Source organism: Polypterus senegalus, chromosome 5 (genome assembly GCF_016835505.1).
Source record: "Polypterus senegalus isolate Bchr_013 chromosome 5, ASM1683550v1, whole genome shotgun sequence".
In the NCBI taxonomy this organism is placed as follows: Eukaryota; Metazoa; Chordata; class Cladistia; order Polypteriformes; family Polypteridae; genus Polypterus; species Polypterus senegalus.
The window spans coordinates 183,551,070-183,565,269 of NC_053158.1; the positions used below are offsets into that span (position 1 = coordinate 183,551,070).

At 36.4% G+C, this 14,200-nt stretch overlaps 1 protein-coding gene across 4 annotated transcripts in view; it reads right to left on the bottom strand.

Annotated features, from left to right (window-relative positions):
- The window catches only part of puf60b (poly-U binding splicing factor b), a 64,951-nt gene that overhangs the window by 17,050 nt on the left and 33,701 nt on the right, over nt 1–14,200 (bottom strand). For all 4 annotated transcript variants that reach the window (XM_039753731.1, XM_039753732.1, XM_039753730.1 and 1 more), the window contains 2 exons: nt 5,206–5,298; nt 3,935–4,148 (listed from right to left, as the gene is read on the bottom strand). In XM_039753731.1, coding sequence (XP_039609665.1) covers nt 3,935–4,148; nt 5,206–5,298 — 307 coding nt within the window. The remainder of the gene's footprint in view (nt 1–3,934; nt 4,149–5,205; nt 5,299–14,200) is intronic.

Below are 14,200 nucleotides of genomic sequence, written 5' to 3' on the forward strand. Positions count from 1 at the left end.
TGTGACTCACGTAGATTTTTCATTGCTCTGTGCGGTTTTGGCTGCTTTTCTATATATAATCCACCAAGACACCCGACCACGGTAGTATCGCGAATTGCTGTATGTAGCGTGTAAAATAGTTTGCTATGGTGCACGCCGTTGTGCATTGTAACCAAAAACTCGTTTTTTAAAGACTGCTTATTGCATTGTGTTTTAACCTCAGTTGTAAAGGATTGTTTTAAGGATCCCATGGGATACCCCTCGCAAACCATTTTACACACTGCATATGGCGATTCACCTCCGCGAGAAACATGCCTCTATGAACAGTCAAGTTGTCGTCGTATCCAATGGTCTTGGAGTTGGTGGGCACGGCTCCTTCCTGCGTGCGCCATAGGTGTCTTACTTGTCGGCGGCTTAGTGAATCCACGCCCCTTCCGTGCTTTCCATGGGTGTCTTGCCTTAGTGAATATATATATATATATATATATATATATATATATATATATATATATATATATATATATATATATATATATATATATATATATATATATATATATATATATATATATAGATACGTCGTTTCAAGGCTAGACTTATGATAATGCTTTATTGAGTTGTATCTAGACTAAACTTGTAAACAAGTTACAGTTTGTTCAAAATTCTGCTGGACACTTATGGAATCAAAATATGGATCATGATCACATTATACCTATTGCATACAATCATCACTGGCTTCCAGTGAAGTATATCGACTTTAAGAGTCTTGTCCTCACTTACAAAGCACTCCTAGATCTACCTCCCACTTATTTAAAAGATCTTCTTAAAGATTATACAGAGACCAGTGCACTGTGCTCTTCTTCTGGATATCTTGTTGACCCTTCAATACATCCGTCTTCTGAGGGAGGTTGGTCCTTCAATTATGCTGCTACTCAGCTGTGAAACTCCATCCCTCATATTTGGAACCATGACTCTCTTTATTTAAAAATGCATCTTTAAACTCACCTTTTTAAAATTGCCTTCTCAGTGCTAAAGCTTTTATTCTTTTAAAATGTCCTGGGGCCTCATGTATACTGTAAACGTTACGTTTGCACAGAAATGTTTTGCGTAAGAAATTTTCCATGTTCAAATTGCAATGTATAAAACCTACACTTGGCGTAAAGCCACGCACTTTTCCACAGTACCTTATACCTTGTCGTACGCAAGTTCTCCGCTCAGTTTTGCAGACTGGCGGCACCCAGCGTCAAAGCAGTGCTACTGTTCCTGTGTGGTTAGTCTTTATTTTCCTGACGCAGCTTTATAAAATACACTGAAACTAACCGCATATTGTTTATTAGTGTAATGCATCTGATTGTAATTAACTTGTAACAATATAATGGTCCAGGGAATAGCCATAGTATTCCAAATACCATAACTGCTTTAGCGTTGTTACTCTCACTGCACCTTCTTCTTCTTTCAGCTGTTCCAGTCAGGAGTTGCCACAGCGGATCATCTTTTTCCATATTACTCTCACTGAACCACTCAGAGTATTTATATCACTGTATCTGAGTGTGAATCACAGCAGCAGCTGATCGGAAGGAGAATTATCGGTATATAGCATCAAGCACACGCTGTCTCAGCCTCAGGCAAACCGTTTCAAAGCCTTTCCTGTACGGACCTCACGGTTCAGAAACAGTTTCATCCCAAGAACTTTAAACGCATTCAATCAATTGCTCCTTGTAGATCTATCTGTACTTATAAGTAGAATTACCTCACTGTAAACTTGCACTACAGTCATAATATTGCACAACCTGAGCCACTTTATAAAGCGCGTATTTACATATAATGACGATATCATTAAGATGAAATGCAGCAAAATATGTTTATTATATTATACAGGTAAAACTTTAACTTTATTTAAATAATTTATAGTCTTCACTGGGACTGGCGTGAAGCATAGAATAATTAAACATGTACTACAAAGATATTTCAATGTTCCTTAAACGTTTTGAAGAATCGGCGCTCTAAGCTTACAGATGGCTTAACGTCTATTACAGAGCTGATTGTGTGGCGATTGGTTACTTGGAGAAAGAAAAGCAAGGACTGCAGGGGCAGACACGACAATATATATTGCATATAAAACAGAAAGAGAAAATAACGACACTGCTAAAAACGCAGCGGCAAATTTCAACAAAAGTTAAACGCTTGTGTCATGAGCACAAGGCGGCTATGCAGTGTCCGCAATGGATGTGGCCATCCACCATGCATAAGATACCATATTGACATTGCCGGGCGAAGGGGCCACCGATTCTCTCTGCCCAGGGCCGCCACAAGCCTAGAGCCGCCCCTGAGTACTGCTGCAATAAATGATTTCATCGAAGGTCGCACATAATCACTGCGCCACTGTGAAACCCATGCTTAATAACGTGCTTTAACTCCTATTATCATGAAAATGATATCATGTATACATCTCAGTATTTTAGTTTATTCAGAGAGCTGTAATATCACAAATGTAATGGATTTTGTGTCCAGTCGGAGGAAGAGAGCCAGTTTAAGAAGCAAGTAGTGATTCACACACATAGTGCACATAGAAGATCACATACAAAACAAAGCATTTAACGTGCTACTTTAATTATGATGTGATTTGAGAAACTGGTTAAATGATTTTAAGATGACGTTTATGAAATTCTACTTTAATGACAAAATAAACTACATGATTAAAGTGGAAATTTTGATATTAAAGTTGACATTTCGTGCTTTTTTCCCCCACTGTGTGCCTTTTTTTCCTCTGTACCCTAATAAGCTTTCATATGACACTCAGACGGTGGGCTACGACTCGCCTTTTCACAGCGACTTTGATATCTGAGCTTTCAAGTTTCTCCAACACGCTATGTCAATCAACTTCCTTTTGTTGATTATACCACGGTTTAATTAAACAAAATTCTTATATTTTCCCCCATGCTTTTCCCATTGTCTTTTCACAGGAAGGCTGAGCTTAAGGGCGATTTATATTGATTTGCATATTCAAAGAGGTGTAATTCTGGGAGGAGTTGGGGCCGGACATAAGGCGCGTGCACGAGCGTTACTTTTCACGCTGACCGGGATTTATGTAGCGGAAGAACGTGGAAGTTGGAGTACGCACAGATTCCTGCATCTGGAGTTTTCTGTGCGTAAGCACATTTCGGCTTTTGTACTTATGTCATGTTATAGTGTGAATTCTACGCACAGCGTTATGCATGAGGCCCCAGATTACTTGTTTTGTTTGTGTTTTTTAGTAGATCTTTTTATTTACTTAATTGTACTATTTTATGGTTTTATCTTGTAATCTGTCCTTAAGTGTCTAGAAAGGTGCAATTAAATAAAATGTATTATCATCACAACACATACTGGAAGTTATAAATTATGCTTCAGTCAAAATTTTATTCAAAATGTTGCCAACGTAATTTAGTATTATTTTATTCTGGTTCTATGCTTCAGCTCTTTCTATGACTTGCCAAAAAAACTGAAATTTGAACACATTTGAATATCTATACTTTTGATTATCTGGTTATGGATTAAACATCATGGACATAATAGAGCATAACTCTATTATATGAAAGTGTATTCTAATTTAACAAGCAAAATCAAATAGGGGAAATTAATTTTGCCCGATTGCCATGAGTACAGATATTTAATTCACCTCTTTGCCAGCCAAACAACTACAATCTTTAAATCTATAATATTAAGCTTCTAACGTTAAAGATGGAAAATGCATACACAGTATACCTCAATGAAAAACAGTTACCAACCTGAGAAAAAGGTTTAGATATTTCTTGGTACATTTACCAAAATAATTCTACAGATATTCTATAGACTGGACAGGATTGTTATATTTGCTACTATTTAGCCCAGACATTCAAGGAGAATCAAAATCATTAGTGCTGATGATTTAGCAACAGTATAAAAGTACGGTTCAAATTTGGATAATAAAGCTCACCTATAAATCCATATCCTTTGTGTTTTCCAGTTGTGGGATCTCTAGCAAGCGTGCATGATTTAATCTTTCCAAAAGCTTCAAAGACACTCTTAATGTCCTCATCTGATAAATCAGGATGCACAGATGCCACATATATACGATTAAATGACCGTGCTTCTTCTGCAAGTTGATCAATAATGGGTTGAGCTTGTCCAATATTACTTGGCCGGCCAACCTAAAAGGAAAAAATCTTTTATTAAATACAGAGATTATACTGATACACATGATTGCAATTACTTAGCACATCTTTAGTTAGATATAGCCTTTAAATTCCTTTCTGGTTTGTAAGAGAGAGTGTGCTGACACTCTAAGAAAAATGATATTTTCACAGTTCTTGGGGATTATAATTGGGATATACTGAGATAGAGGTTAAAACAAATACAACACAACAAAAAAAGAAGCTATTCCATATGCATCATCAATGAGAATATAGGAAAACACTCCTAATTTGCCCTCTTAAGAATCTGCTGTGCATTTAGTGTCCCATGATTTTTTTTTTTTTTTGTAGACAAAACCTGTTGAAGGTACCAGGATGGAAAGTACTGAAAAAATATACCTAGACCAGAGACAAATGTTGATTGCTTCTTGTACTGGGATATCAATTTCATTTTGTTTTTAATAATGAAAATAGACCAAACCTTTTCGTTACGTAAGGGTTTCAAGAATGTAATGATTTTCTAATTTGAGGTATGTCTATGTAGATATGTAGTTAGAGAAAGAGAGGGAGAGAAAAGGTATACAGTAATTGTATTGATAATGTGATAAGTAAAAGTTGCACAGTGCACTTTTTGTTTTATTATAACATGAGCAACAACTCCAAAACGTTCATTTGTTTCAAAAATTACTTTCTACTGTCTCTTCTGTGTCAAAAAACATTTTACAGAGTAAAAATGCATGCTTAACTCTCAGGATATCCAAAACATTGGTAGAAAAGAAATACTGTGTTTACTAAATTAACGATGTTTTCATGTTACATTAGATATTTTAGTGTAGCAGAAGTCATTTAAACAATAGCTGTTTTTATGAAAACTACTAGAGAAGAACTGAAGTTAGCCATGGACAATTATAATCTTAAATGGAGAGAAAGAAACTTCACATTCTATGTTAATTTTTAATTAATAAGCACTTTTCAAAATGGCTTTTCAGCATGAAAACATTTACACTAGCATGCAGTCCTCAGGAAATTGTTTTGTTACGTAAATCATGTGCTTGTATATAAAAAAATGCCGTACCTTGATGTTCCTTCCACCTAACATAACAGAGTTCATCTGTTCCAGAGCAAGCTGCGCAGCTTCTGGGACTTCATATTCAACAAAAGCAAATCCCTGAAAACACAAGAGTTATTTTAAGAACAACATGAATGTTAGTCTTTATAAAATCTACTGGATGTACAAAACAAAAGGATAGTGATTATGAAAAAATACAAGTAATAGTGTTACCTGTATGCAGTCAAACCACCAACCATTAATACTCTGTACCCTCACAACGCAAAACACAGCACCTTTAAAGCATTAAGGAGCACCACTAAAAAACAAAGCACCCAAAAAAAAAAAGGTTTCTTAATTGGTCACAGGCCTAATCTAAAGATTTTGATTTTAATAAACTAGTGGGCACTGCCCCCTGCTCGCTTCACTGGCCAAACCCCGGTAGGGCACTACGCACTAGCCACTTTGCGGCTCTGCCACTCATGTATGGGGAAGCGGATGTACAATTTAAACAGATTTATTATTTTCATGGGAATTTTTACATATGCATAATAGAAGTATTTTACATTACAGCGAGTAATTGACCATAGTGAAAAATAGTACAATGTAATAAAATGAAAGAAAATTATGCTTCGTGTTGAGTTAGAGGTATTCGTTGTGTTATAAATTTTCATTCTTTCATACTTTTTAAACTTTCACTTTTACTGTAAAACTTCAGTAAAAACAATACTTGGAATTAACTTTTCGTCAATATTGCATTGAATTTTGATTCCGTCTTTGGGCTTACATCATGACAATGCAACGTATAACTGCCTGTTAGTAAATATCTTTTCTTTCTCTCTAATAAATAAACCAACATTTTTGAATGTTTGTCCCTGTGATTTATTAGTTTTCATAGCAAAAAGCTATTCTAACGGGAAACTGTAAATGTTTCAATACGAATGGTATATCAAGATCTCCTTTGGTGTCTAATGTTATCTGCGGAAGATGTACTACATTACCTTTCTTGTCACTGGTTAAATTTTTACATGTTAGAATTGTTTGACCAATTTTGAATACAACTTATTTTGTCCTATTGCATAGCCCATACATCCGTCTTTCAACAGTAATTTGGCCGGTGGAAGACTGGACAGTGTTAATGGTTGCAGATATTTTACGGGACATTGTAAGTTGATATTTTCATCTTCTACATTATCACCACAAACTATTTCAGCAAACTCTATTGATACGCATTTAACCAATCTGCCATGTAACTGATTGACAATTTATACGTTAATTTGTTTGACTTCACTGTTTCTCAGTGCTAGGATTGGCTGTGTACTCATTTCTTCTGTTGATAACCTTTCCGGATAAAATTCTTCAGTAAGATGTAAGATTTGGAAATAAGTCATCTTTTACAAATTTTTACATTTCCCTCACTAAGTTCCCAATAAGAGCTGAAAGCGAGGAACTGTGCCTGACAAAAGCATTCACACCAATGAGAGGTGAGAGGACCGTGGGCGGTTAACCGGAAATGGCTCAGGAGGGTGGGACCCCGTCTACCGACTTCAAAAAAATCTCTTGCTTTAATTTCAGAGTACTCTTAAGAGTAGTGGTAGTTCCTTGCCAAAATAAGCTTTTTTTTTTTTTTATTTCAATTTTAGCAAAGACTTTCCTAACTCCTATTTGACCTGCCAAACCTGCAGCTCAAAAATTTGAAAGTGACACTTGATTACTTCAACACTTTTATTTATATATAAACAAAATACATATATACACATATACATATATATATACATATACATATATATATACACATATATACATACATATATACATACATACATATATATATACACACACACACATACACACACAATCCTTTCGCCAGCTCCGTCTCTCTTCCACCCAACTTCCGCTCTCAACTGAAGGGAGGCGGCCCCTTAAATAGGAACCCGGATGGGCTCCAGCTGCTTCCCGGCACTCCTCCGTAGACACGCCCTAGTGTGGCGGAAGTGCGATTCTCCGAAGCCGTACGGGTGTCCCCTGTCGTCTTCCCCCCAGCACTTCCTGGTGTGGCGGAAGTGCTGGGCTCCAGGGATATTCAGGCACCGGGGCGCCGCCTGGCAGTGGCCACGGGTCCCTACAGGGCTGGGCTTCCAAAACAGTTTTAGAACAACATTTTAATTGTGGAAACCTCAGTGCTCTAGGATCAAATATAAACAATTCTAGGTCAAAAATCTGCAACAGCTGTAAGGTTTTATTACAAAAATAAGTAGTCCATCCCTGCACTAAACTAAATGACTTGTTTAAATGAGTTGTTAAAATACATGAACAGGAACTGAAAACGACTCAATGTACTACACTACTCCCTTCATGAAAGGAGCAAAGGCATACAGAGCCCCAGGTTTAAACAATGCATTGAGAAGCAGGAGTGGAATGCTCAAAAACAGACTAATGATTGTTTTAGTGCAACCATATTGTTGGGGTCTACTTTCCAATTAATTCTAAACCAATCGATGACTTCAGCATTTTTAAAATAAGCTGCTGTATTTGGGGAGGCACATTGCTACATAATGTTAAAATAATCTGTTGATGAAACAAACAATTCAGTATGTAATTTTCTTTTTAGGGCATTAAGCAAACTCCTGTCAATCATGGAGAATCCACTGCATCCACTGAACAGTGTCATTTCCAGACAGAGGAGTAGCTTCAGTGACAGACTTTTGTCACTGTCCTGCTCCACTGACAGACTGAGGAGATCGTTCCTCCCCCACACTATGCGACTCTTCAATTCCACCCGGGGGAGTAAATGTGAACATTACTCAAAGTTATTGTCTGGTTTTACATGCATTTTTATTAATATTACTATGGATTATGTGAATTTCCACTTGGGATTAATAAAGTATCTATCTTTTTAATTTGATACATTTTTAATTAAGGGCATCTAACTTTACAATCAGCATTACTTTACTTTCTTTAAAATAAAAGCCAATATTTTAGTATTAAATATTAAGCATGTCTGGCTGTACACAGGACGTTACCAGCAATAGAATGACGTGCAGTACTTCAGCTACTGTACTACTTTGCATAAAGTAGTATTTGAATTACATCATCATAAAGCTCAGAGAATAAGATGGTGAAAACATCGGTTTCTCAGATCAACCAATTTAATGATCACTGGTAAGGTAATTTGGAATTAAAATTAGTTGATTAAAAATGGTGGTGGATAGACGAGAGTATCACTAACTGCACCACAGACTGTTCCATTTCCTACACTATAATAACAGAGAGCCAACTGGGAACCTTAACAACTCTGAGTAACTCGGGGACTGTCGTCTTCTCATTCCAGAACAGCACTAGAAGCATTATCATCAAAGACATAACCAAGATGGGAAATTCAATAATAGGAGAGTTCAGCATGACCCAAAAAATGTCCAATAGTGTATTTGAGGACCACACCTTGTAATTTTAAAAAGAACAGGAACCCTGTCCAAGACATATCACCAAGCATCACAGCTTAAAATGAGAGAACACTCCAGCGGGACAAATAAGACCCATTGAAATTACTGAAAATCGAAGCTGGTGTTTGTGAGTTCCCCATCATGTTCTTAATCATCTATGTCAAAGTACACACCAATGACAGATTTGCTGCAGCATCACTCTTGAGCAGTGAATGACACTTGCACAAATATTACAGCATTCAAATTTTTATTTCTTTTTTCAGATGTGGGTCACATTATGCTGTGATTTGTTAAATTTGATTTGACTGCATGAAACGCTATATTTCTTATTAAAATCAATAAAAATATTCTGTTTTTAACAAGAGACAAATTATTTATGGCTTAGTCTCATCATTTGTCATCAAATATAAAAAGAGAACTGAAAATCTGTTTAAATTTACACACAAACTTTCTTAGAACTTTTCTGTATCAACCAGATACACCTTTACAGAGTAATGGGGAACCAGCAACCATCTTGGAAACTTTTGTAAAAAGACGGTAGGGACCACCCTTGAACTTGGCACTGTAATGTAGCTGTACTAACAATTGCACCATACTGCCATCACCTGACAGCTCTTTATTAGGGTTAAGTGATATAACAGTATGGGAAAAGTATTGAAAAAACACAATTTTAAAACTGTTTGTTAGCAATTGTTCAGTACTTTCTGTACCGGAAGTAAATTTTTGGTTTAAAAGACCTTGTGCTCACAAGTTTGTTCTTCTGCTGTATACTCCACCAGCCAAAAAAACTCTCTTGTCCCCAACCCCATTCATCAACATGTTGAAGATGTCACTTGGATGACTATGTTCAATGACCTGCTGTTGAGTCTGTGGGGGACAAAACATAATACCCCGTCCTAGACTAAAATGTTTATATATATATTAAAAAATAAATTCTTCTTGAGGCAAAATATCAAACAAATAATGATTGTGCAGTCTCTGTAAATATTAACAATAGTTTAAAAACTGCACATACTGCGAAAATACTGTTCTTGAAATAGCAATAGTTAATAAAATGCAAGTAGCGCAAGTAAAGAAATGCAATCTTCGGTAAACATTACTGAAGCCTAAAGCAGTGCTTTCCAAATTTCTTCCATGGGAACCTAATCTGTCCTTACCCATCCTCCTTCCTCATTGGTCACTGTCCCAGATAGTACATCACTGGTCAAAAGTTTTAGAACACCTCAGTTTTTCCAATTTTTCTTCAAATTTAATGAGTTGAGATGCAATAAATGATCTATAATGATGGAAGGTTAAGCAGTAAACTGCCAGAAGTTTGAATTTAAAAAGTTCAGGTTAGCAAAAACTGAAAATGAATAAATATCAGAATATTACAAATGGGCCACTTTCTGGGAACCAAAAACAGGTTACAACCTACAGATTGTCTGCAGCAATGAAAGTAAATTAAGCCTTGTAAGTTGAAGCAAACAATTTGCACAGGAGTTCCAACTTCTGTTGATTATTTAAAAACCCTCTGTCTTAAAGCGGAGTTGGAACAATCTATGTTACTGCACAATCTGAAGTACTAATAGGACAATCTTCTAATTACAATGGCAATAAAACTGCAATTAACAAATGAAACTACAAAACAAAATCCAAGTGTCAGTGAGTACATTGGCGTCTTACAAAATCCAAAGGCAAAGGCAAACTGGAAGAAACTCTGATAGGAAGAGATCTGGCAGACCCAATGTCACACCACTATCAGAAGACAAGTTTCTGAGGGTCACCAGCGTGCGTGATAGACACCTCACAGCACAACATCTTCAAGCACAGCTCAACAGTGGTTAAAAAAAACAAGTCTCAGTTTCTACTGTGAAGAGGAGACTTTGTGCTGCAGGTCTGAAAGAGCGAGTAGCCAGTGCTTAACGTACAAGACAGGGCCTTGAAATACCAGCTGTGGACTACTACAGACTAGACAAAGTCTCCTCTGTATTGTATTGAGAGTCAAAGGGTAATTCTGAACAGCACCACAGTGAGTGAGAGGAGGTGGGGCTGCTGTTCCATGTGGGGAGAAGTGTGTGTGTATGTGTGGTAGTCTAGGGCTTTGAACACGCTGTCAAATGAACAAACGAGCAGGATATGGATAGAAATGACACTAGGGAAAACTATTATTGGTACTGTCCCAAACTTTCAGAAGCAACATTTATCATAAATCAGTACTTTTGACGATGGTATACTACAACAGTTTGCCTTCAGTTTAAATGAATGAATGGTGCAACAGAGTGTTACTAAACATAACCTCTAAAGTGGTATTAAGAAAATGTAAGGAATGAGACTAACAATTGTCCTCCTAGCAGAGTATCATTTCACAAAACAAGCAAGTAAGAATCATACATAAAGCATTGTGCAACACTCATCGCTTTCACCTTAAACTAAGATGATTAAATTTATCTAGGCTTTAGTGTTGATCAGCAAATTACAGCAAAGTGTTATTCACAGTGAATTTACTATGTTCTCATTCGCCTATGTTTGTCAAATTATTTACTGGTAATTCAGCCGGTTTAGGTAATCTGCATTACAGACTCTGTGGGACTAGTTATCTGTGCTTGTAGCCAAATGTGCAGGTCAATCTTCGAGTTCCACATCAGCATAACAGAAGGATGTGCGTGCCCTACGCATGCATAATTAGCCACGTGGTGTGGTGAGAATGAAAACAATCATTGAAGGAGCCTGATGCCCCACCCCCAACAGAGGAGAATATGAAGTAATATGTAATAAATGTTTCGTTATTATATTTACAAGATAGTTCTATCTTTTTGCCAGAATAAAAAGTGCAAAGCATCAGCACAGTTTGGAGAGCCTTCAGCATTATTTGGTTATTATTACCCCGATTTCGGCTTCCCTTCACTGGCTTCCAATTAATTTTCGAATTCATTTTAAGATCCTTGTATTTGTTTTTAAATCCTTTAATGGTGGTGCCCCTCTTTATTTGTCAGAACTGCTGCACCCTTATGTACCGTCTAGCTCTCTCCGGTCAGCAGACCAGATGCTTTTACGTGTTCCCATGACACGATGCAAACTCCAAGGTGATTGATATTTTTCAGTTGCAGCCCCAAAACTCTGGAATGATTTGCCGTTGCACGTTAGGCAGGCTCCTTCGCTAGCTAGCTAGCTTTAAATTCTTTTTAAAAACACATTTTTACTCTCTGGCTTTTAACCCAGTATGATATGTTGGCTATCTGTATATTTTTTTATTAAGAATCTCCACAGATCCTGTGTGTTTATGTGTTTCTGTTTCATTTGCCCTTTGGTTTTGTGTGTCTGATATGTTGGGTTTTTACTGTACAGCACTTTGGTCAGCCTTGATGTTGTTTTTAAAGGGCTTTATAAACACACAAATAAATAAATAAAATAAATAAATAAAATAAATTATATTTACAAGACATTTGTACCTTTTTGACAGAATAAAAAGTGCAAAGCATCAGCACAGGCAGTTTGGAAAGCCTTCAGCATGAGTTCAAAAAACGTAACAAGCCCTTGGCATCAATCATGACATGCCACTTTGAACTTTCTGCTACATATTTTTTGGACTTTTGACTACAATTTTGGCATTTCTCCTTTGTTTTGGTGAAATATATGATTGTGCATCTCTGACTGCATTCTTTCATCTCATAGAGGCACGGTGGTACAGTGGTTGGCACTGCTGCTGCACAACTCACCTTTTTTGACCACAATAATGAAAAATATACAACATAAATAAGTTATTTCTGCTTGTGAAATGGTAATATATTAATAATAAACAGTTATGATTTTAAAATGTTAATTGTGTCAATTGCAAGTATCCAAAGTGATTGGCTAGACATACTTTTTTAGTTGCAGCTGAAATCTTTGAATCGCAGCCGTTAACAAGGTTTGTGAGTAACTGTGAAAATGGTTTTAAAAGGGCCTAACATTACCAAATACTAGACAGTAAAACCGCCTGATTTAGAAGTGTTAAAATCCATTAGGCAAATACAAATTTTTTTTTACAAGTTTAAAACCATAACTCAAGCTGATAAATGGAATGCTATGTGTCATTAACCAGAAAGTTTAAGGTTTTTCGCCAATGTGCGAAAAGGTTGGATCAGATTGATCTTCGAGTGCCACATTACTATAAGAGAAAGAGGCGCATTCCCTATGGATACAAAATAATTAGCCAAGTGCAGATAAACTTTGAAGGAGCCTGACGCAATCCCCCTCACCCCACAACACAGAGAATCTGCAATATAATAGTAACGAAAGGTTTATCACTATTTACAACATGTTTCTGTCTTTCTGATAGAAGAAAAGGTGCAAGGCATCAGCACAGACAGTTTGGAGAGGATTCAACATGACTTTAAAAAAACAGAACGAGCCAGCGGCTTCAATCATAACACTCCACTTTTAATTTTCTCCCCCTAAAAGACGGACATATATATTTTCTGACTTTTGACTATGACTTCATCATTTCTGTTTTGCTCTGACAAAATATGACTGCACTTCTCTAACTGTATACTTTCTACTTTGATATCACAGAGGTGCACAGCTCAGGTCACCTTTTTAGCCACAATAATCGGTCCAGTATAGTCAGCAGATATTCCATAGCCCTCAGGGACACTTTAAAGACAACTGCACCATTATAATCCAGTCAAATCTAGTTCACTTAGTCCTTCCCCAATGACTTCAATGCAGTTCACCAAGTTCAGCAAATACCGAGAACATGTCCATGATTTTGGGGAACTTGGCAATGTTTGCTCATCACTACTCAGCATCTCTAGGTGCAAAGCAAGAAACAATGGGTGCCGTACCCCAGACAATTACTGGGTACCAACATATGTATGCGCAGAAGCACTCAGTCTTGGCCAAATCAGATTTGTCAATCAACTTTCACATCTGCAAAGAAAACAGCTTACACACAGGAAAACCATATGTAGACAGAACAACCTACAAACTCCATAAAGATGATTATGTATGAATTCATATTTTCTTGTACTCATAAGCATCTAAATTTATAATTACATGCAAGGTCTGAAAGAATTAAATGGAAGGCTCAATATCACTATAAATATGCAGCAGTGGAACAAGCATTCATCTCTGATTTTTTTAACTGAGTTTCCCCTGAACAAGCCATAACATATGTTAGGCTCCATTTAGTCGTGTAAAATGATCCCATTTAGTACTAGAATGGAAGCATTAGTATTGTGGACAGTATACAGCAATTATGGCATAGATAAAATCCACCTCAAAGAATCATGCTTTATTCACACAAATTGAATTCTAAAAATCTGTACAAAGACAAAAATGTTCTGTAGAAATAGGTTTTGTTGTAACACAAAAATGCTCTAAAGTCTGATATACTGAAAATTCACTCACAACTACTTCCAAACTATTTTAAATACATCACGGTACCTTGAAAAAAATTTTTTTCCATTTTATTATCTCAAATTCTAAACTTACAATATATTAAAGTACGTGTCATATGAAAAGAAACACATTGAAAAATGAAAAAAAAATTTTCCTTAAAAGGAAAAAAAAATCAAAATTGTAAGATTTAAAAAGTATTCATATCCACTGTAAACATA